The sequence below is a fragment of the Cyprinus carpio genome, chromosome B4 (assembly GCF_018340385.1).
Source record: "Cyprinus carpio isolate SPL01 chromosome B4, ASM1834038v1, whole genome shotgun sequence".
Lineage (NCBI taxonomy): Eukaryota > Metazoa > Chordata > Actinopteri > Cypriniformes > Cyprinidae > Cyprinus > Cyprinus carpio.
Genome location: NC_056600.1, coordinates 7,925,389 through 7,950,071, shown reverse-complemented (window position 1 = coordinate 7,950,071; position 24,683 = coordinate 7,925,389). Strand labels below are relative to the sequence as shown.

Here is a 24,683-nt window from a genome sequence, read left to right as displayed (position 1 = left end):
AATCATTAGCTCATCCATGAACATGATTTCCGCCCGAGTCCCATGGATTGCATCGGCTGTGGGGATGAAGACCACAACTCCCATGATTCCACACTCTGTCACAGCGTCATCAAACTATGCTACCTGGTTTGTTAATTTTGAATACGCGCCCTCTAGCGGCGAAAAATTACGTATTGTGGCTTTAAGACAATAAGCCACTGGGTTCGGACTGTTAAGATGGACCAGCAAATCTCTTTAAATCCAAAAAACATGGGTATGTCCAGGAAGAACACTGAAAAAAAAAAATGATTCATTGAATTTACTAATTTTTTTTGAGGTAATTGGTTGCAATCAATTTATTTTAACTACATTTAAATACATTTATTTGACTAACTTTCAACGTGTTTTTATTTTATTTTAATTTTTTTATTAAATGTAGCTAAAATAAATAGTTTGCAACCACTTAAAAATTAATAATTTAAAAATTAATAATAATAATAATAATATAGTTTTTTTCAGTGAACAATGTTCGAACACTGGTGACGGAGGGTCATGTTTTAGCAATCTTGAGCATCCAAGGCATAGCCTAAATACAAAAACTGAATTATGATATGATCCCATAGTAAATAATGGTTTAAATAGCAGTCACATATGTATAAAATTAATGAATTTAATTCAGAAAGAAACAAACAGCTGTTTCTTTAATGTAAAAAAATAAAAAATAAAATTAAAAATAAAAATTTTTTAAATATGATTTTTTGAAAATTAGGTTAGGGTTTTTATGTGGTATATGTTGTGATTTTGTGTTATATCATTATTAACATTATATTGTGATTAAAAAAAAAAAATATGAAAAATATTTAGTATTCACAAGAGGGCGATATTTATCCTTTTGCCGGTAGCTTTTACTTGCTTCTATGCAGATGACTTCATATCAGAAAATTTTGGAAACCTTTTTAGTAACTCTCATTACTAACATCAACAAGCATTGCTTAACAATATATTACTAGTTTGTGCATATTCAAATAGGTTAACATGTTAATTCATATACTTTAACATGTAACTTTTTATTTGATTCTTAGCATTGCATATTTAATAATGAAAATTATTATAAAACAAAACATTGAGTATACGCAACTTATTTAAAAGCTCTAACAGGAGGAAAAGGCCATTTTATGTTCATTTTATTTATTTATTGTTTATTTATTAATTGTATTTTTTTTTGATTATAATAATATGGGTATGTTTATTAATTAGGGGTTTATTTATTAATTAAAAGTTAAATTACAAATGATATAAATTGAAACGACGGTGATTAGTCTTAATGGTACATTGCAGTATGAATTGTATTCTGAGTGGTATGAATAATAATTATGTTTTAGCAACAATAATTTAATTTAATTTGAATATGAACACCTAAGAAACTTTCACAGATGCTGAAAATACATAGTGAATAGTTTAATTAGATGATTATTGTTTTGGAGTCATGCCTGACCAATTACCTGGACGACAAGCCCTCTTTTTTTCTATTCTTCCCACTAATTCAGTTTCTGTGGAGGTATTATTTTATTGCATTGTTATCAGTCTTAACAGAAAACGGAATGCTTACGCATGTAAAAATATAAGTTTTTACTTATAGTTTTCTGTGGGGGTAATTGATGATGTTGGATGGTTTTGTGGTTGTGACTGGTTTAGCAGGCGCATGCGCACTTGGGCGCACGACTCTCAACTTGAAGTCCTAAAGTTCCGCCGCTGCTCTTGGAGGAGACGCGTTCAACTTCTTTTGAAAACATTAATATGAGGGACGCTCGGGAATATCTGTTGATTTCGGCCATACACGTCTGCTGAAGGAAGTTTATCATTTCGAATAACGACAGGACTCTTATTACATTAGAAGGTAAGCCATTTACGATATTTGAAAAACCGATTAAACAATAATGATGTGCTTCATCTGTGTCGCACCTGAGAGTCGTTTACGCGTTTTAAGATGCGTAAAATTATGTTTCTGTGCTTGTTTTTTTTTTCTTCTGTTTACTCATTCTTTGTCTTTTTTCTGAACTACATTTCTACACTTCAAAGATTTAAATGAATGTAACATTTTAGGAATGTATTTGTACAACATCCCTATTTGTTACGTTTATACAGATTTAGATCTATGCTCTTTTAGGTCTTGAGCTACAGTAACTTTATTTCTTTTCTCTTTTTTTAACTTGTGAATGTGTATTTTTGTTGGACAATATCACATTTATTTTCTTGTGGATTTGTGGAAGCTGAATTTGCTTGTGGGTTTGACTTTTGGGTTATATGAATGAATAAATCTGAAGTTGCTCATGAAGTTGGTCATTTGTTCACACAATAAAGTAAAAGGACTGTCTTAACCTGATGCTGTAAAGCATAGTAATATGTAGCGTGTAGGTTTTTAGTTTTTGTTTTGTTTAATTTAAATTGTGTGGTTGTGGTCTTTGACTTTGGGAGTGGGAAAAGGTCAGCTATGACATCAGGGATTTTTTTTTTTTTTTTAATTCTTCAAATATAAGACCCCAAATTGCTCCCATGCAGGCTTGAAGTGTGTGTCAGATGTTTCCTATCTTGTTCTCCACATGTTTCCTTGTATTCATTTGAGCAAACCACAGACAAGCTACAAATGTCAGAATTAAAGCATTATCAGTGCAGCCATTTGTTTTTGAAATTTTAATGATGTTTATGTAACTTTGATGTAATTGGGATAAAAAGAGAACTCTAGCAATCATACACCATGCGATCACATACCGTAAGTATATAGGGTTTTGCCACAGAAGCATTGTGTATATATTTTCATATATATATATATATATATATATATATATAATATATATATTATATCTATATATAGATAATATATATATAACATTTATTTTTGCAATGCATCTGCTAAAAGATTAAGGATAGTATCACTCTTGTTGTTGTTGTTGTTGTTGTTGAACCTATAAAACAAACAATAGTAGATTCAAGCATCTAATATTTTCTGTTATTTTTAGGATGTTTTTAAACATACAACATGTTGAATGTCTGCACATTTGTAATATGTTTAAAGTTTTTACATTTGAGTGGATGGGTTTTTCACCTCAGTATCAAATGTATTTTAATAACATTAGTGATAATGCTAAATGATCCCAAAATGAATGAGCACTTTTTTTTTGATTATGTTGGTTAAGGGCTTTACTGATGGGTCTGTGGGCGTACGTTAGACATAAATGGTTGGGAAACACTGATGTAGGGGGAGTGATGTGTCTCTGGTCTTTATCGGCTGACAGCTCACTCCTCTTTAAGAAGAATGCTGCTCAAAAGCACTTTATCAAACCAAGTGATACAAAATATTCTTTTACTTTCATTCAGGAACTCAAAGCAAAGCAAAAATTTATATTTTGAATTCTTAACCTGCACACTCCAACATTCAGCTGAATGGTAAGTAGCGGATGGGACTTCACCACTAGGAGCTTGTCTTAATGCTGAACGCCACATATGTGTCACATCTGTGTGTTTGTATAGCATATAGCTCAGTAGCACGATCCGTCTGAGGGATTGGGTGTATTTGGGACGAGGCTCAGCCTGGATTATGGCACGGGCAGTGGGTTGTTTTTCTTTCAGACTTCCCCCACTCCATCCCCTATCTCCACATCTGGTCAACGTCAGAGTCTGTAAATAAACCAAAACGACTTCTACCTTTGTACTGGTAGGCCTGTCTGGGCACCAAGCCAGCTAGTCACTACCGTCCCTCCTACAGTGCTTTGGTTAACAACCCTTTAAGGCAATATGCAATCTGCTGATTAATTGTATATTTACTAGTAAAACAATTGAATTAATTTGCACGAGGGGCTTGACAGTGCTTTGGCCTGAGGGCGGGTTGTGTGATATCTATGTTTGGAGGAAGTGCTGATTGTGAAGGTATGTGAGAGGGAGCACACATCTGGAGGAGTTTTTCAGGAATCTGGGAGAAGGGGGAGGTTCTCGATGGAGCTGGTCATTTGGGTCATGGAGCGATTGGTGCATGGTACACAGATTTCTGTATGGAAATGCAATTCCTCAGTCCATTTGTGACTGATTAAAATCTGTTGCGTTTACTACTGGAAAGTATTGTTCAAAAGTGTACTTGGAGCCAAAGATCACTCCACACTATCACGAGGGGCTCGCTTTTATCCATGAATTTCCGTCCAGGCTTCGTGAAATGGAAAATCAAAATATCCGTGAAAAGAACAGATCAGAGTGGATGGAAACACAATATGTGTGTCATACTTGAGCTTCGTTTCTTTTGTTGGGTCAGAATATGAACACAGAAAAGGTATAGAGCACATGAACATAATCATTGGTAGTGTATATATACCCCAAATTGCTCCCAAGCAGGCTTGAAGTGTGTACACATACACACACACACACACACACACACACACACAATCATATATGGTATAAAGCATCTGAGAGTCATATAACTGATTTCTGATTTCGTAGTCTTAAACTGGTCAAATATGGTATAAAGCATCTGAGAGTCATATAATTGATTTCTGATTTTATAATCTTAAACTGGTCAAATTACACCCCTGATTAACTCTTCTGAAGTAAGAAAATATTCACTTTCAGACTTTCTACTTGCACTATTTGGAGAAACTGCCAGATATCCAGGGCTTCCCCATAGGAAGTGATGCAGGCGGCTGACTAAATACAGCTCCTTTTCCCTCCAGGGATGTGGAGAATGTTTTTCTTTGCCAAAAGTAACTGGAAAAGCTGTGGATTTCAAGCTGGGCGGACCTCCACTTTGGCCAGTGTTTCTACAGGTGGTAATGGATCTGAATGTCAGTTCAAATCCAGTAGATTGTAACTTATTTTAACACTTTCATTCATCTTTGAAGTTTCGGTGAGGATTTGGTTGATGTTTTGTGGTCAGCAGCTTGATTTGGTCATTGGGCTCTAAAACAGCTCTCATTTGCTTGGAACAAGCATTTTATACAAAGGACTCATTGACCTGATAAAATCCAATATCCATAAACAAAATCTTGGTCTGCTCCTCTTGCTACATAAAAACTGTGACATGACGTGGCCTGGTCTTGGCCTTTTTGCGGTCCTCGTTGATCAGATAAGGTCGTAATTGAATAGGTTCATGTTAGAATGAGAATGTAGCTTGTTTCTGTGCTCTTTCTCTTGGGGTTGGTGGTAAATGGACAAACAAAGATCTCTGTGTTAGTTGTTGAGAGTTCCAGCTCTCTTGCAGTCTGTAACCAAATTAAGTAGGGTACCCCACTGTTTTGGCTTGTAATTGTGACCAGCAGTGTAGTCCTATATAGAGATGGGTCAGTATGGTTTACTAGTTTTCCAACAAACAACTTTTTTTAAGGTAGTTTGCATAGTAAAACTTTACATTTGTGTTCATCCCCCATTATAGTATCACTGTAAAATCTATACACATTCAAAAGGGTTTCTCCTACCATTGCATTGCATCTTTTTTTATTGCATTGCATCTTTTTTTAAATATATTTATTTGTATAAATGCAATAAAATACATTTTAAACAAAAAAAAATAGTTTGCCCTTCCTCCTACATCAGTGTTATTTAAGTATTATTTCTTAATACTTGTAGAATCTAAAGAAATGTAATATTTCCTTTATTTTTACATTTCCATTTTATTTATTCTTTCCCCCTTTTTTTTTTTTTTTTTTTTTTTTTTTTTAATATTTTTATTTTTTTTATTTCGGCTTATTTCAGATCAGTTGCTAAATTTTATTTTATTTCAGCTTTATTTTAATTATTAGAAATTATTTTAATAGTTTAATAGTTTATTTTTAGTTAACAGTAACAACACTGTCTTAGATACCTTAAGGATTGTGGCATTTTTTTGTAAACAAATTTGAGCAGCTGCTCATGCATGTTTTGACATGTTCATAAGTGAGGCATAGCCATCTATTAGATTTAATTTGCCTTGCTAATATAAATTAATTTTGAAATAGTAATTAAAGGGTTCATTCAGGGATCCAATCTGGTGGGTGGAGAAGGGCCGCTTCTGTCAAGCTGTAGGCCAGTGGTGGTAACAGGCTGGTCGTGAATCCTGTGGGACTTTGTTTTGAAGGTCTGGAATTCCAAGCATTCCAACACAATGTGGAGAAAAATCCTGGGAGAATCATGCCATTATCCCACACATGAGTCCTCCCATTCTGCATAGTGGGACAGAAACGCCTCATACTAGTGCCAGACAGGAGAGAGAACATCAGACAGATGGAAAGCAGGATTTTTTTCTTTTTTAGCGCATTGTACTTGCTTACCTTTATATGTTACATTTGCAGGTTTCAAGAAAGCTGATCATGATGTGCGATGCGAGTGAAATGTTGGCAGCTGCTCTGGAGCAGATGGATGGCATCATTGCAGGTACAACTAAATAATGAAAAATACTATGTACAAAAAAGTTTCTTTCTCTTTTCTTTTATTTGCAGTTTTACACAGTCATCAACAGTGTAATCATTTATTAAAAATAAAAGACAAATTATTTGAAATTATTTTTAGGGTCAATGCACATACGTAAACTTGCAAGGAGAATAAATCTGCACTGTGAGTGTTTCTGCAGATTTGTGAGAACTGAGAGTATGCGCAGTGAGCAATATTACAAGGCTTTTCCACTATTTCAGCACTGATGAAATCTAATGCTTATTCAGTATGCAACCACAATATTGTCCATCTCTGGGAACATCAGGGACGCATCAGAGAAAAATGAATGTCTTTCTTGGAGCAAGAGTGAGTCTCTTGAAGGTTATGCTTTTCCGTTCACTCTGTAATTATGGAAGTGGACGTCCCACTGTTTACATCATCTGACAACAAGCCACCCGAGCAGTGTGGTCACAGTCATCCAACCTGTGTTTTGTTTTGGAAAGTGCTGAAAGTAGCTACAGAAAAACATGCAGATTTAAAGTGAATCCACCCAAGAATTCAATTTAAAATGAAATAATTTCAGTCCTTTACTCACTCTCATTTTCTGTTCATTTTCGGGGAATACAACCACACAGTCACACAGTTACAAAAAAATGACACAAATATAACAATAGAATTAGTCTATTCAGTTGTGCACTTTATAACAGTCTATTCAATTGTACATGGAACCCAGTAATTTTGACTTATCCCAAAATTCCTTCACTGATCCTCATTCCTGCATTTGCCTCAGGTTCTAAGGCTATGAATTACACAAATGGCCTCTTTGATTGTCAGTCACCAACTTCACCATTCCTGGGCAGCCTTCGGGTGCTGCACCTCTTGGAGGACCTGAGGGCTGCGTTGGACTTGATGGATCCCGAGGAAAAGGAGAGTCTGCGCAGTCAGGTGTCCGAAACCACAGCTGAGGGTCTGATGGAGTGGCTACAAAGCCGACTGGTGGGTTTTCATCAGAAAACAATTGGTGGGCTAAAATGGGGAGCTTTAATATAGTTCCTTTTAAAATAATATTTGCATTTTTGGCTGAAGGTTTGTAAGCTGTTTGATGCAAAAATTACTCTGAAGGAAAATACTATTGACTTTTTTTTTCATATAATGTATTCATCTGTAACTCTGACGTAAGATTTTCTCCCTTTGTGTTTTCCATCCTTAACTCCAGTCATGATTCATCTGGATTAAGCACATTTCAGCTCCCCGGCCCCTTTTTCCATATTTAACCTGAAGCATGCTTGCTTTGTGAAATTTCCACTCCTGGGCAGCAAAACTTTCACATGCATCTCATATAGCAGAGTATCATCTGAACGAACCTCACATGACTCACTGATGGCAGCATGTGATTTTCTTTTTCAGGTCCCACTGGCATTTGACTGAATATGGTCATTTCAGTTCATTTCACTGCATTTTGTTGCCTGTTCAGAGCCTTCTATTTCAAAGATGCAATGTGTCACACCCCACAACCAGTAAATCTGGTGTGTCTATTTGGAAATGTGTTTTCGTGTATGTTTAATATAGAATACAACTACATGAAGCACTCTGTTGATTTGTTTATGTTTCCAGACCAATGGCCATGGATCTGCAGCAGGGGATTTGGTCAACCAGGAGCGACTCACTCGCTTGGAAAGTGACAAAGAATGTCTAGTGCTCCAGGTGAGTTGTCAAAACCAAGTCGAGAGACTTTGTGGGATTTTCTTGTCAGATTTGAAGTTGCGTGCCTCTGCTTTCCTATTAGCTGTCAGTTTGAATGCAGCAATTGTAGTTTCTAAATGTCACACATCACACACAAATTTAATAAGTATCCACTCTGACACCCCAGGTAAGTGTTCTGACAGACCAGGTGGAAGTTCAAGGAGAAAAAATAAGGGACCTAGACTCGAGCCTTGAGGAACACCGCATGAAACTAAATGCTACAGAAGAGTTACTACAGCAGGTGTGTGATTTCTTTTATAGGCTTATCTCCAACAACAGAAGTGCACTGCATTTAAGACACATTGTTGTAAGAGTGGTCAGTATTAAAGGAACAGATTTCCAAAAAATTAAAACCAGTATGTAAATTGTGTGTAGGAGCTGCTTAGCAGAAGTGCTTTAGAGACGGAGAAACTGGAACTGCTGACCGAGGTATCAAGTCTGAAACTAAAGCTAGCTGCTGCAGAGGGGGATTGCAGAGAAAGTGAGGTAAGGAGCACATGTTTGCACCATCACCACTGTGAAATTTCATAGGGCACGGAGTCCCACAAGCCTAACAAATTGCAGTCTCCAGTCATTAATCAGAACCTTAAAAGTGCTCTGAATGCAGAACAGAATGAACTGTACTGACAATCTGAACATTTAATGGTATTAAACCTGGCTATTATGGTTTGACCACCCTGTGGTTTCCATAGTGACATTCATCGCTGCTTAAGCCCCTAGCTTTATCCAGCAGAGGGTGAGAGCAAAACACAGAGTGCCAGAGCCATTTCCTGTTCTAAAGCCTTTTTTGCCCCGTTTGAGTCCAGACTACACTGGACCCATTCAGCTTTCTCTCACTTGCATGAGCCCAAAGGGGAGTTTCAGTTTCAGAAACCAGAAATCCACAGTGGACCAAAAGAATGGGCTAGGTTTCCTCTGTGTTAGATGAAAATATAGATTTCATTTAAGTATAATTTTAACTTCTCAATTTCAGTGTTTTTCAATCTCAGTCCACTTTGTCAGAGTCTTTGAGGTATTTTTTGGCCTACTCATTCAACAAAACTCAAAGCATTTAGCCTTACAAGTCACAAAATTATTCTTGACTCTTTGACATATAGATATCATGGTCTTTCTCCTTAGGGTCTTTATCAGGATGTGAAAGACATGCGCCTTCAGTTGACTTCTATGGAGGACGAGAGACAAGAGTATGAGAGAAGTCTTAACGCTGCCAAAGTACGAGTGCCTCATGGTCAGGTGATAATTACACAACATTAGATTAACAGCAGTGAAGTGTAACAGGAAGCACTTGTCTATGAATCACTTAAACACACAGTGAAATCCTTGTGTAGGTCACCCTAAACTTCATGATTCGCCACTGGAATGTGCCAAGCTAATGAACTTTATCCACATGCTAAAAGCAGGGCAAATTCACATAGCTGAACAGATTCGTGAAAAATCATGTCTCTTACACCTGATTTATTTTTATTATTTTATTTTTTATTTCTGCCACTCAGTTTTGTTTCTTGCATACTTTGAAATGACATTTCCCAATATTTTTTTGATAATGCTATATCTGCAGATAAGTAAATTTGAGCTAAGTAAATTTGGGGTCGGCACATGGTGAGCTTATTTTTAGTTATGGAATGTCCTGCGAGCATTAATTGTGGTTTTTATTGGTCAGGAGGAGTTGATATCACTACAAAAGCAGTTGGAGGAGAGAGAACATGCACTTAGAAGATTTCAGGACCAGGCCATGTCAGAAGCCCCAAAAACAGAACAGTCACAAAGCAGAGAGAAAGGTACAATATGAACATTTTTCTTTATCAACAACATGCCAAAGTCAAATTAAAATGTAACTAAAGGGGACGCAAAATCTAATTTAAAATAATGTAATAATGTACAGGAAATAAAAGACTGAAGGTGAAATAGGTCCATTGTGGATTATTTACGTAAATGTGAGATTTGATCTTGTTGGTTCTAACTTGTGATCTGTAAAAAAAAATTTCAATTATCAGGTTATTATTATGTTTTTTTTAATGTGTTTTTGTATTAGTTATCATTTTTTGTTTTTTTTGTCATAAATATGGTGGATGAGTGGAAAACATGACTAGTCGTAGACTTTTGTACTCCACTGTGTAAGAGTCTCGCACAGACACATTATGCAGCTATTAAATCCACTCTTAAATGGATGACACAGGAACAAAAACATTTTGCGTTATAAAGGAGAAACTATCCAAGCACACTGTAAGCTCAAGAAAAACTGTTGGAATGTATGAGGAATATGAAGGTTTGTATTACACGTCTAGACATGCTTTTTGATTGATGGTGACCTGGTTTTGGCTGCACACTCCCCTTCTCTTATAACTCTGATTTGCTAGATGTGCTTGAATTGTCTCACAATATTTATTCTTGACTGCAAATCATCTTTACTTCCAAAATGACGAGTATGCAGTTTCTGGGGTGTTTATTTTAGTGATTCCAGAGACATAAAAATGTATCAAAGGCCCCAGTCTTGTTCTGAAATGTTTAACTGTTGTGTGCCATGACATATTATTTCTGGAGTTGTTTTTGTGTGTTCAGACATGGAGGTGCAGACAATGAGGAGTGCTGTTGAGTCTTTAAAGGCAGCTAATGAAGAGAAGGTAAACAATAAGATGTCCCGCTATTTTGTTGTGACAATCACATCAACCACCTGCCAGCACACACATTATTTCACATACTTTGGTTTCTAATTTAACCATCTCTGTAATCTTTCTAATTAAACAGTCTTTGCCTAGATGTATACATGTAAAAGTAAATATTATATAGACAGTACCAGTCAAAAGGATTTTTTATAGGATTCTTTTATTCAGCAAGTGTGCATAAAAATGACCAAAAGCTTCTAAAAATGTTATTTCAAATAAAAGATGTTCTTTTGGTGTAAATGTAATATTTTACAATATTACTGTGTTTGTATGTATATATTTAATTAATAATAATAATAATATTTTTATCAAAAAGTATAAAAATGTAGTTTAATTATTAATATGTATTTCATATGATAATCAATTTTACATAGTTTTAATCTTTTTAGGATTTGAAGATAAAAGAGCTGCAGCATTCTCTGATCCGTTTCAAGCGAGTGCAGGATATGGTGTTGTCCGTGCAGGCATCAAAAGGTGAGATGTCCTTGGTACATTTTTATGTTTTCTGTTTATTATTTCCTTTTGAGGAAAATAATGCTCCTGTTGGAATGGCACACTATAAACAATTAAAAACAATACCTTCTTGACAAAATTGAAACCTGTTGAAAAATCTCTTAGAATTGTATGTGAGCCTTTCTATTTCTATAAGTTCTGCTATAATGTAAATCCACTGATCTTTAGCAGTAAGTAACTTGATTCCAGTAATATTTTAAGCGACATGCATTGCTTAATCAGTACCACTTGTGTCTGTTTTTCCTGGTGTCTTTATGACATTAGGCAAAAGATTATTTTGATCCCAAGAATATTTCCCAAAAAGCTTTTGTCTGCATCCCAGTCTAATAGCTTAGCTGATTTATCCTGTCTTATGACTTGTGCTGTTTTCCCAGACAAACCCAGGGACGAGTACACAAGAGAAGGGCTGTGTGACACCGAGATGGTCTCCTCAGGAGGCAAAGAGGAAACTGATGAAGTATGAAGGGTCATACTCAAACACACACACACACACACACGGTTTGTGTACACAGGATATTCCTCAGACTTCCTTTTAGACCTCCTCCTTGCAGTACTTTCATTGTGATGGTCTGACAGAGAATAACAATTTAACCATAACCTTTTTGTTGACGGGGAACATCTCTGTTGTTTTTGTTTGGGAGCAGCATCCTGTGATTTCAGGTCATTTCAGACCGGTCACTGCCTGTTCCTCTTGTCCATTGAAATCTGACTCCTCAGGGAAAATACTTTTCTCACTGCTGTTCTCTTGCATACTTGGATCCATCAGTGTTGTTGTTGTTTCTCACACAGCCTCAGCTCATTCCATGTTCAGAGCTGCTCCTTGAAGTGACCACACACAAACCTGCAGCTGAGACCACTGACAGGTGTTTACTAACTGCAGACATTTATTTAAACTGTTCATACAAAAGATATATTGACGTTCAACCATTTTTCATAGTTGGGGAACAAAGTTGAGATTGAAAAATAGATAAAACTGACTATGATTTTCAGGCACTTTCCATGAATAGAGTACTATTATTATTATTATTATTATTATTATTATTATTATTATTATTATTGTTGTTTTGCGAAATTAAGGTAAACATTAGAATTTTAAAATTTAACTAATAAAAAAACTGATTAAATTCAACATTTTCCATATCAGGGATTTATGCTTTTATTGCTTATTTTTATTACAATTTATTATTACATTATTAAATCTGTGATCATTTTGTTTTCTTCCTTAATGCTTTTTCAGTGTCTCTGAAGTACAGCAGCCTGAAAGGTCTCGTTTGACAAGCAATAATGAGGTACCAACTTCTGAAATTATGAATTAGATATGTTAATAAGATCCTGTAAAAAGGTTTGCAAATGTAGGGTTCTGTCTCCCCATGTTGGTTAAAAACTCTGCTTGCACACAGTAATGTCACTGTTCTCATGTAAGCACAATGGCTCCCCCTACAGCATTTCACATCACCCAAGCCAGCACGCTTTACTAGTCATTGTAAAATTAGATGAACATGAGCCTTACAAAAAGCTCTATTTACAATAAAACGACTTAATAGCTGCACTGGACACTTATATTTATAAATGATGCTAATAACTAAGCATCTAATTTGTTTTTAATTAGAACTGTTAAGAACCAGTCATTTGGCAAAACAAAAACTGAAATATCTTAACCAAGAACTGCAACTTGTTTGCAATATTTTAGGATCAAGCCAGTAAAAATGGAGGCTCTCCATCCATCTCCCCGACTCAGCCCAGCTCAGGAGGGAATGAGAGTTTTGGCTCTAAAAAAACACGTTCCTCTTTCGGACGTGGCTTTTTCAAGATCAGAGGCAACAAGATGACAAGCACCGCTCCCAGTCTGAGTGAGTGAGGCCAAACACTTTCTGTAAAACATTTTATTTAAAAACTGCAAAAGTTTGACCTTGATGGACATATAAAATGAAGTATGCACATTTCTTGGCAGTTTTGGAATCTTTGAAGATTTATCCTGTTAATGAATTATTGATTATTTATTGGCTTGGCAGTTGAAGGAGAGCGTAAGGGCACTGAGCACTTGGATTTGGCCGGGGTGCATACTCAGAAGCCGAAAGCATTAGAGACACACTCGCCCGAAGGAAAGAAGAAATCAAAGGGCATCATGAAGTTATTTGGAAGGTCTTTTTAATGTGTTTAATAGATTAACAATAAACTCCAGTATCTATTAAAATGAAGATATTAACTTTAATGATCCCTACATCAGAATGAAGAGAAGCCAGTCCACCTCCGATGACCTGGATGATTCTCCCGAGTCAGCGTTTAGGAGAGGAGGAGTTCGAGCCACAGCGGGACCCAGACTGGGCTGGTCACGTGATCTGCAGCGAAGCAATAACAAGTAAATACAGTTTGTTTGTTTGTTAAGAGTTCTTTCGTTTCATTTTTTTCCATGCACTTCAATGTATGTACGTGTAATGTTGTAAATGTCACTGTCAGTGAGCTGGACAGCCCATTTTCACGCTGGAGTAAAGAGCAGGTGTGCGAGTGGCTGCAGAACCAGGGACTGGACTTGTATGTAAATCAAGCTCAGCAATGGATCAGCTCTGGACAGACATTATTGAAGGCGTCTCAGCATGATTTGGAAAAGGTCCCATTTTCAAATAAGCATGCACATACTTTTATTTCTTAAGTCGTAAGGTTAGGTTATTCAGTGTGATGTATGACATTTCTGTCTGTGCTTCAGGACATGGGCATCAGGCATCCTCTACACAGAAAGAAACTGCAGCTGGCTCTTCAGTCGCTGGGCTCCGAGGAGGAAGATGCCATGGGTAAACTGGACTACAACTGGGTTACTCGTAAGTAACAATCAGGATTTTTAACTAAAAAGTTTAAAGGGATAGTTCACACAAAAATGAAAATTCTGTCATTAATTACTCACCCTCATTTTGTTCCAAACCCGCAAGTCCTTCGTTCATCTTCGGAACACAGATTTAGATATTTTGTTAAATTCTGAGAGCTTTCTGACCCTGCATAGACAGCAATGTTCAAGTCCGAAAAAAGGTAGTAAGGACGTTGTTGAAATAGACCATGTGAGTGGTTCAACTGAGAGTCATGGTACTCTCCTGAACGTGTGGCGAATACTGACAGGGAAAAGAAGAAATTATTGAATAAAGTTGTTATTTTTGTTTTCTTTGGGGACAAAAAGTATTCTCGTAGCTGTTGAACCACTGATGTCACATGGACATGATGTCCTTAATACCTTTCTGGGCCTTGAACGTGTCAGTTGTTTTACTGTCTATGCAGGGTCAGAAAACTCTTGGAATTTTAATCAAAAATATCTTAATTTGTGTTCCAAGGATGAACGAAGGTCTTACGGGTTTAGAACGGCATGAGGGTGAGTAATTAATGACAATTTTCATCTTTGGGGTGAACTATCGTTTTAACCCAAACGTCTGAATATGGTTGATTACAAATGTTATTTGCACCATTAACATTTTATTACAAAGTGCGAGTACCAGTATTATTATTATTATTGTAATTATCTCAAAGGATGGCTGGATGACATTGGCCTACCGCAGTATAAATCTCAGTTTGATGAGGGTAGAGTGGATGGGCGCATGCTTCACTATATGACTGTGGTAAGTGCCAAATAAATAACTAAATAATATAATTATAATTGAAATATTACCTTTTCTTTTATAACATATATATACTTACTAAAATTAAACTTATTCCTGTGATAGCAAAGCTAAATGTTTAGCAGTCATTATACTAGTCTTCAGAAGTCATTCTAATAAGCTGATATGGTGTTCCAAGAAAATAATAAATTATGTTGGTAACAGTTTTTGTGGAAAACGCAATACTAAGGTTGACTTTTTTGGATATCATTGGTTAGGATGACCTGTTGGGACTGAAAGTGGGCAGTGTGCTTCATCATCTCAGTATTAAGAGGGCCATTCAGGTGCTACGCATCAACTGCTATGACCCCAGCTGCCTCCGTCGCCGACCAACAGAGGTAGCACACCCTGCCCTTATACCACCACACTAAGCTCCATTTACTTTGAATTCGACTTTGATTTTTGCTGTATTTTTCATCTTTGATTAGAATAATCCCACGCCAGCAGAAATCTGTCAATGGACCAATCACAGAGTGATGGAGTGGCTTCGTTCAGTGGATCTAGCGGAGTATGCCCCCAACCTGAGAGGAAGTGGAGTCCATGGAGGCCTAATGGTATGTGCAATGGAGCAGAAGACATCAAAGTTTCTTTGTTTTTACTTATTTTTTTTACCTGCGTTTCTCAGGTTTTAGAGCCTCGCTTCAATGTTGAGACAATGGCTCTGCTTCTTAACATCCCACCAAATAAAACTCTGTTGAGACGTCACCTTGCAACCAACTTCCATCTTCTGATTGGCTCAGAGGCACAAAGGCTGAAGCAGGAGTATCTTGAAAACCCAGATTACACGGTCCTGACAGCTACAGCCAAAGTCAAGGCAAGTAACTGTGTGTAAGGTTGCCTGTGGTTCTTTGAATGTCATTTATATGTGGGATTAAAATTTTAAAAGGTTTTTTTTTAATTTACAAAAGAGTGTTGTTATAAGTTTTTTATGTGTTTTTTAATATTCTCTTCTTTTTTTAGAAGAGGTGTGTGTTTTTTGGAAGTTTTGGGACATTGAGGCGGAAGCGACAGGAAGAGATGGAAGAGTATGTTTGCCCCATGGATGTGCAGATGCCTCAGAGCAGCAGTTTCAATAAAGGCCTTTGCGTATATGAGGACAGCTTGGATCAACTGGAGCAGGTATGGACAATTCCACTGACTAGGATGCAATGCAGCTAAAATTGTGAATCATATTTTAATTGCTAGTTTTTAATAAGTTTTCTGGTAATAGTTGGTTATAATTGTTAGATTGTTTAAATGATGTTGTGCAGATGGAGGACTCTGAAGGCACCGTGCAACAGATTGGCGCATTCTCGGAAGGAATCAACAACCTGACTGTAAGACAACCACACAATATTCCAGCTGTACTGTATCTGCTGTGGTCTCTCTTGTTCTTACCTGAGTTCCTCATGTGTTCTCCAGAGCATGCTAAAAGAGGATGAGTTCTTCATGGAGGCATCGTCCTGTTCACCTGAAACCAGCGCCATAGATGACAACTAAGACTGTTTGAACTTGACTAAGTCTGTAGCTGTGAAATTTGAAAAGTTGAAAGTTACTGTGATTTTAGTATGAAAGCAATAAGCTCCACTCACAGTGAAACTCAAAAGAATTACACAGTAAATGTAATAGTATATTAATTCAATGAAATGCTATTTATTCATTTAGGATCTGCAGTATATACAGTAACTGAAACCATATTTATAAGTGTTTGCACCAAGCTGAAAACCAAAGACCACAAATCACAGCAGTTAGTTCTTTTTGATTTTTAATGTCTTTTATACTCTACCCTATATTTTTATGTGACCGTTTGCTGCATGTTTTCATCCTTTTCTACTTGGAGGTTTACATAATTTTATTGGGAGGGAAAATTTTAAATTTTGCTTGCAAAATCTTGATATTGTTCTACTATAACCATATCAGTGAATACCATGTACTATGTACTGTTTTATGCATGTGTAAGTCAAAGAAATTCAATTAAAACTTTTTTTTTTTTTCCTGAATCCAATCTCTGTTTTTAGACAATGTATATTTGTCTGTTTTGGGTTTGTTCAAATGAAATTATCATTGTGAATCTATAAAAAATGGCTAATGCAGCTGCTCACCATGTGAAGTGATTCATGTTCACGAAACTGACAAAGCTTATACAACTGCATTACAAAAAAACTAGTAAAACCAGTATCACAAAATTTTGAAAAACCTAAGTTTCAGGCTTAGTGGTGTAAGGTTTTACATGTGGAGCTTTATGTTAACATGCAAAGCTGTAACAAGCTGCCATATCTGGGGTAGTACAGAAAAATGTGTCACCCAGCGGATGGAAAACTACATTTCAGTTTCTACAGTTCCAGCAGGCTCAGTCATCTGCTCCCTCCTGTGGTCAACAAATGTATCAGCATCCATGAATTAAGACAAGATGGTCAGACCTAGATTAAAATTTTATGTATTTTACAACAAATCAAATATTTTTTCATGACCTGCAGAGAAACATGGATCTGCCAAATTTAGCTAAATGCACATGATCAGCTCTCAAATGATGAGGTAAAACCGATTAAATGTTGTGTTGAACTTAAAAGCACATTGTCAAAGTGTAAACATAAAATACAGAACAAAAGGACTTCCAAGATACTTTAATTTAGGTAAATGAGATTGTGTATTTGTTTTTATTTAGTTAAATGAATGTGTACCATGTTTGTTCACAGTTAAACAATGAGATGCTGAAACTATTATCCATGCTTTTATAACCTCCAGATTGGATTACTGTAACTCCTTGTATAGCGGCTTACCTGCCAGTTATACAAAGTTATTAATCGCCTCCATATGGTACAAAACTCTGCTGCTCGAGCCCTTACATTTAACAAAAAATCTACACATATCACTTCCATCCTTCACTGGCTTCCTGTGACCAAATGTATCAAATTCAAACTCAGTTTTAGTTTATAAGGCCAGTCACAGCCTCGCACGTGAGTTAGTGCAACCATACATTCCTGCACGGACTCTCAGATCTAGCAACGATAACTAGCTTGTTGTGCCCAAGTATAAACACTCTACGGTGGGCTGTAGGGCTTTCTGTATTAAAGGCCCTAAGCTATGGAATAAGCTGCCCCATAATATTCGTGCTGCCTCCTCTCTCAAGACCTTTAAGTCTCAACTTAAAACTCATCTATTCACTTTGTTCTCTAAATAACTCAATTACCTCTCTGCTTCTCAATTTCTCAGCTTCTGTCTGTATGACACATGACCACCTTCTTGACATAATTGGTGTTCATCATATGATTTCATGACCTCTTGTTGTTAATCTGTAGTTCTTTGTTGTCAGCACTTGTTTTGTCTGAATTTCCCCTATGATTGTCTGGTGTATTTTGTTTGCCAAATGCTTGTATTATTTAGCAAAGCGTCCTTGGGTTCTTGAAAGGCGCTATAAAAATAAAACATTATTATTATAAGGATTTTTGTTGTTTCTGGACTCAAGCAGCATTTATTTTAATGCTTGATTGGTTAAGCGGAATTGGAAACGGATTCTCCAGCTCCCCTTGAGGAGCATCTGGATAGTGAGTGCTTTCCAGTCCACATCCTGCTCTGAGTCTCTGTCATCTGAAGTCTGGATGTGTGATGAGGTTCTGGATGGAAGAGGGTGACAGTGAGGAGGCAAATATATCCATTGCCCAGATGTGTGGAGGAACAGGCTGGAAACTGACCCAAACTAATCTACATAGAAAGACATAGACAAGCATCACTTTAAAGGAGTTTAAACCATGGCCCACTGACTGATCGTAAATACACCTGAATAAATCCTATTTACATATTATGTAATCTGTAAACTAATTACGGAATCTCTTAAATCTCTCCCTGGTGAGCCACTTTCCAGAGTTTAGCTCCAACCTGATTAAAAACACCTGAAGCGGCTAATTAAGGTCTGTAGGATCACTAGATACAGCCAGGTTTGTTGGATTCTGTGTTTCTAATTAAAATAAATAAAATATATTTTAATAAGCAGATTATGTTTTTTTTTTGTTTGTTTGTTTTTGTTGCATGTTATGAGTTTGTGTTTATCAGTTTGATTTTAAATAAAGTTCTTAATGACAATTATGAATGTTTGTACATTTGGTTCTGACATAGCTTGAATAAATTGGCCACAGCAGCTTATTTAATGCAATACAATACAATACAATACATATCATCTTCCTTCCCCTGTAAAATTTCATAAACACAGCCCACTGGATATGTCTTTCCTGATATAAGGCTCAAACTCAGAGTTAATCAAACTGAAATGAGTGTTAATGAAATAAAATGCTGGAGCTCTAGACTACCTTTTTGTACATAAATAAAATTCTGTCCAAAACACTCTGACAGACTCCATGGCTCAGAAGACAAAGTGCTGGACCTTAAACATGGAGGTCTAAGTTCAAATCCCACTATAACATGTATTTAGCTCTAGCTAAATTTATTGGCTCTAATACGTCATGAAAAATGCAAAACTTTACAAAAACTCTGTGCCTCAGCACATAGAGATATATTTATTTCCTACAATTGCATTGATGTGATAATTGTTTTTCATCATATTAAACAAAGCTCTTGATAAAACCGTCTCACAACTGACCACTGACTCAGTAGTGCTGAGAGTAAAATCTCTGTGTATAAATCATGAAGTCCTGAGTTCACATCCCACCGTTGCTGAACTTTTTTTTTTTGTCATATAAAACAAAACTCTCAGTAACACCCCATCCAAGACAAGACTCCACAGACTCAGTGACACATAAGATAAATCTTTGTATTTCACTATTAAGAGTCCGGAGTTCAAATCCCACAGTTGTTAAAGTTTTTCGTCATATAAAACAAAGCTGTCAATAAAATCCCATCCAAAATGCTCATGCACTCCACAGACTCAGTGGCACAGAAGATAACTCTTTCCCTCTTAATCTTTGGGTCCCGAGTTCAAATCCCACAATTGCTGAAATTTTTTCATCTAATACATAAAACTCACAATAACACCCCATCCAAAATAAGACTGGAATCCACGGACTCAGTGGCACAAAAGACAAATCTTTGCATTTCAATCTTAGAGACCTGAGTTCAAATCCCACTTTAATGTGTTTAATTGTTGCTGCAGTGTAGCTAAATTTATTTGCGCATAAATTTCATGAAACATTTAAAACTTGTGGATCAGTGATATCGCATAATGATGTGTTTCTAAAATTGTGTGGTTTATATCCCACAATTGTTTGATGTAATTGCTTTTCATCATATAAAATCATCATGTTTTCATTATGGAGGTCTGAGTTCAAATCCCACTATTGCTTGTGTTAAATTGTTAATGATGCTGTTGTTAAGCTAAACAAAAAAACATTTTAATCTCACAGGCTCAGTGGCAAAACACTTATCTGTCGTTTATAAGAGTCAAGGCTCAAGTCCCACAAATACTATTGTTTTTCATTATTTCAGACTGATTTTTTATTAAAACCAACAAAACATGAAACAATTCTGGAGACTCAGCGGCTCAGTAGACAAAACGTTAAGCTTTTATCTTGGAGACCTGAGTTCAAATCCCACTTTTGCTTATGTTAAATTGTTAATTTTGCTTTTGTTAAATTGTTTGTGATGATGTTGTTAAACTTAATATCAGCGGCTCAGTAGACAAATGGATGAATATTCACCCATCATTCACAAAAACCTGGGTTCAAACCCCGCACTTACTATAGTGCTTCACTATTTCAAACAAATTATTATAGTTATAATCACATCCAAAACACCAAATAGCTCTGGAGTCTTGGTGGCTCAGTAGATAAAGCATTGGATTTTCATCTTGGAGATCTGAGTTCAAATCCCACTTTTGCTTATGTTAAATTGCTGTCATTAAATCCAACAAAGTGCCCCAAAAAACCAACCTCAGCGTGAAAGCCACAATGGCACTAGTGGCTAAACACATTGGTTGCGAACAAAGTTACAGTAGAGGCCTAGGTTCAAATCCCATCTCGGTGTGTGGGGCTCATACCAAAGAAAGAAAGAAAGCTGTGGCAACAGCACAGAATCTGGGGCGGTACACCTTCTAAGACTATCTGGGAGTGTTCTTGTGCCAGTGCCCAGGGGCACCAACCATTCACAACCTTTATTGGGTGTTCATTGCCAAATGTACATAACTGATACAATTCGTAAATTGTTTTATTATTGACTAGGGCTGGACAATATATCGAACGATATGATCATGTGCATCTCGTCAGTAAAGCCGGTTCCATGATTAGCGGTAAATCCCCATCACCTGCTTTCAAATGGAGCTGCAGTTAATACACAGAGCCGTAATTCACTGACAAGCTACGCTATATCGAGTTCATTATCAAAGGCGATTCATCTTCAATAATGAACTCGATATAGCGTAGCTTCTCAGTTACCCAGCAAATTGGGTTGTTTATTTAACCCAGCATAATGGGTTGATTTAACCCAGATACTATGGTTTATTCATTTTTACTATACTACTAGCTCATTTTTTACTTCATACATTAAATAATGTTTACAGATTAACTTAAATCCTCTAAACTTTTCTAAAATAATCCACACAACCACAGGTTTGCATGAAAACTTCCTTTATTCTCCTTTATTTATCATTTACAGCATTGCTTATATCGTTTTTAATAGGCTATATATATTGCCCAAATACAACCTTGTTTAACAAACATTAAAAGTAAAAATTAAACAGAAGTAATTTACGTGTTATCAACCAGTCTATGTTATTCTGTTTTCACCATAACTACGCCGCGCAGCGCTGGTTCTCGTGCCCGAGCTGGAGTCGTGTTCGGCGGGGAACTGCTCACGGCTGAGACCGCCGCCCTGTGTTTCCCTCATAGCCGAAATATACTGCGACTGCCTTAATAACCTGCCCAAAAACAAACAGCTCCGAGGAAATATTTTAACATCCAAAGTATTTGTATTCTGTATCTTTACGAATAAAATCGTTTATTTTATGCAAAGCATCAGGCTTTTCCATCACGCGAAAAGACCGTGACACTCGTTAAAGGTGATTCATACCGCGCGCCGTGTTGCTCTGCATAAAATTGAAAGCTATACAGCACAGTAACGATTTTATAGATAAAATAAAATGTATACAAACCTGTATTTTACCGACGAATGCATCGATTCGATGGCGCTAAGAACTGCTCTCTCCAGAAGAGAAGCAAATCCCCACGATAATAACGTCTGAGCCAAGATTTGAGTAATACAAAAACTACCCAAACATCGGGTTGTTACATTTGACCCAGGAGCTGCAAAACAACCCAAACACTGGGTTGTTACGTTTGACCCAGGAGCTGGGTAACACAAAAACTACCCAAACACTGAAAAAATAACCCCGAAAAATGACCCAAAAGGCTCAACCCAGCATTTGGGTTAAAAAAATAACCCAAGATTTTTTAGAGTGCACTATCTCACATACTGCTTACTGCCCTTACTGCTAATGTTAGTGCCCAGGGGCACCACACTGTCTTAATACGGCCCTGTGTTTGTACCTGAGGTGGCAAAGGTGGAAACTGAAGAACAAGACTGGGGCGAAAAAACAGACCAGCTACACAGACCTGAAACAAACTGGCTAAGGCACCATAAGAAACACGGACTAACTGAATAAAGTACCTGGGGCGGTGCAAGAGATAAAGACTGAGCACAAGGTGGAGGAATAGGTCCAGAGGAGAAAAAGACAGAGAGACATAGGTGGGCTGGAAAAAAAGAATAAAAGATTTTTATTTGAAAAAATAAAATAAAAACCCAAAAAATTCTTGTTGCTGTTCAGACCTGTAGCAGACTGGGGATTTGAACCCAGGTCTTGTACAATAGGTTAAGATCTCATGCCATGAGCTCTGACCACCGAACCACCACCAACCACATAAATGAGTATTCGGTTGTATTATTTAAGGAAACTCTAAAGGCCACATGTTTTAAAAAAAAAAAAATTTTAAAAAAAAAAAAAAAAAAAAATCATAAAATAAAATAATTATTTAATACAAAATCGGATTTAAATTATAGCATCTAGAAAAAACTGAAAAGTGTAAAATATTATAATGATTACAATCAGAGTTAAAAATTTACTGTCTTAAAATACATTTAAAATAAAACCGTTAATGATTAAGACCAGAATTTAAAAGCTAAAGTCTATATAAAATAATAGCTAGAAAAGCTATATAAAATAATACATTTTTATCTTTAATTATTAAAATGATCACTATCACTACATTATCATCACTAATTAATCACTAAAATCTGAATTTAAGAATTTAATGTCTAAATAAAATCCATAATTATAAGCATTACCTTTCAAAAGCACTCAAAATTATAGTTCACACAGAAATACAAAAGCACTATTTAAGTGTTAACAGACTATTAGCAACAATAAAAATACATCAATTAACAGTACAATTTAAGGAAAACACATATTCAGTGAACGAATGAATCAATTAATCATATAATTAATAAAACCAAAATCTAAATGTTGGTATAAAAACATAAAAAAAAAAAAAAAATCAAATTGTGAACGTTAAAATTAGGACTTAAAACGTATAAAATTTAAATTAAGGAAAACACTCAGGCAAACATTTTCAATGAATCGTTTAATTAATAAAATCAGAATTTAAATGGTGGTATGAAAACAAACAAAAAGAAATTGTGAATGTTAAAATAAGGACTTAAAACGTATAAAAATGTAAATTATATATGATATATAGATTAAAATCAGAACTTAAAAAATGAATAAATGTGAATTGACAACCAACGTATATCATTTGCCTTCACACGTTTAGCTGTCAAAAACTACACTTTAGTTTCAGTTTGGATCCCATCAGAATTAAAGTTAGTACGCGTGCAAACACAACAAATCCAAATCAAGGAAAGTGTTAAGAACCGCTGGGTGATGTTTACTAGTTATTTCACCAGAGAAATGCGCTGCTGAGAAGATTACTTACAGGTGAGTTGCGTGAAACATCTCCGGTTTCTGCAGCGTGTGTCGGTCGGTATTGTTTGTTTGTGTGCTGGAATGCGTGCTGTCGAGTGAAATTAAGAGTCTGTCACTGAGCTGTCATCTGCAGAATCATTACTTTTAAAGAGTCTTCAAGAGCTGCGGTGAGCGACTGTTAATCAAGCGTCATGTTGACAAACATATTCTGAAGGTGTCACACTGAACCCGATCAGTCGCTTCCGCCGCCTCGCGGAGAGGATGAAAACTGCACTTCGGTTTCTACATTACTTCTTACAGTGCCAGTAGACTTTTGGTTTGATCACTGACTTCCAAAACTTCTAGTCTACTTTAAAATTTACGTACTCAGACAAAATAAGGCAATATTTACTAAGTTAAATGTGTAAAAGTCAAATGAAAATTAAGTGATCGTCAGCTCCCTCTTGTGGCCAAGTAACGTCAGTGTTAATCATATAACAAACTCCAGGTGGACCGTCGTAGATTTGAATATAATATGTTTGAAAACATAAGTATCGACCAGTAAAACAACGTAAATTTAGCAGATCCAGATCATCTCTCAACTGATGCGGTAATAAAGATAAAATGTGTTGAACTGAATTCAGGCATGTGTTCAAAGTGTAAACAAAGGCTACTTAAACGGGACACAGCCTTCTTCTTTATGTGGGGTTGTCTGTGTTTTAACTAGTGCAGTACTAGCTACAAGGTTAGTTTTTTTATATAACAGTGACAGATATTAGCATTGGCTAAGTGAAGTGAAAGTGAAAGTGAATTGGTGTTATGTGTTTAACCCATCCGAAGTGCACACACACAGAGCAGTGAACACACACACACTGTGAA

The 24,683-nt window shown here is 36.2% G+C and overlaps 1 protein-coding gene and 1 long non-coding RNA gene across 4 annotated transcripts; one reads left to right on the top strand and one right to left on the bottom strand.

Annotated features, from left to right (window-relative positions):
- Window positions 1-1,396: 1,396 nt before the first annotated feature.
- LOC109071736 (liprin-beta-1-like) lies at window positions 1,397-16,902 on the top strand. Of its 3 annotated transcripts, XM_042721840.1 has the most exons (27): window positions 1,397-1,537; window positions 1,675-1,876; window positions 3,355-3,423; window positions 6,288-6,369; window positions 7,157-7,362; window positions 7,981-8,070; window positions 8,237-8,350; window positions 8,485-8,595; window positions 9,229-9,321; window positions 9,770-9,887; window positions 10,669-10,730; window positions 11,162-11,246; window positions 11,660-11,742; window positions 12,075-12,148; window positions 12,523-12,574; window positions 12,976-13,135; window positions 13,298-13,427; window positions 13,513-13,644; window positions 13,743-13,893; window positions 13,990-14,101; window positions 14,796-14,884; window positions 15,142-15,261; window positions 15,352-15,477; window positions 15,549-15,737; window positions 15,884-16,042; window positions 16,174-16,239; window positions 16,325-16,902. In XM_042721840.1, the coding sequence occupies exons 3-27, from the start codon at window positions 3,421-3,423 to the stop codon at window positions 16,400-16,402; spliced, it is 2,685 nt and encodes an 894-aa protein (XP_042577774.1). In that variant the 5' UTR covers window positions 1,397-1,537; window positions 1,675-1,876; window positions 3,355-3,420; the 3' UTR covers window positions 16,403-16,902. The 3 variants fall into 3 exon arrangements, with proteins under 3 accessions (XP_042577774.1, XP_042577772.1, XP_042577773.1); XM_042721838.1 differs by lacking the exons at window positions 15,884-16,042; window positions 16,174-16,239; window positions 16,325-16,902 and having other exon boundaries at window positions 1,398-1,537; window positions 9,229-9,342; window positions 15,549-15,789; XM_042721839.1 differs by lacking the exons at window positions 3,355-3,423; window positions 15,884-16,042; window positions 16,174-16,239; window positions 16,325-16,902 and having other exon boundaries at window positions 1,398-1,537; window positions 9,229-9,342; window positions 15,549-15,789.
- Window positions 16,903-17,530: 628 nt separating this feature from the next.
- On the bottom strand, window positions 17,531-24,478 carry LOC122136977. The gene is made up of 2 exons (XR_006154478.1): window positions 23,836-24,478; window positions 17,531-18,604 (listed from the first exon to the last, which is right to left on the bottom strand). It is a non-coding gene; the product is annotated as an uncharacterized LOC122136977 (long non-coding RNA).
- Window positions 24,479-24,683: the final 205 nt, after the last annotated feature.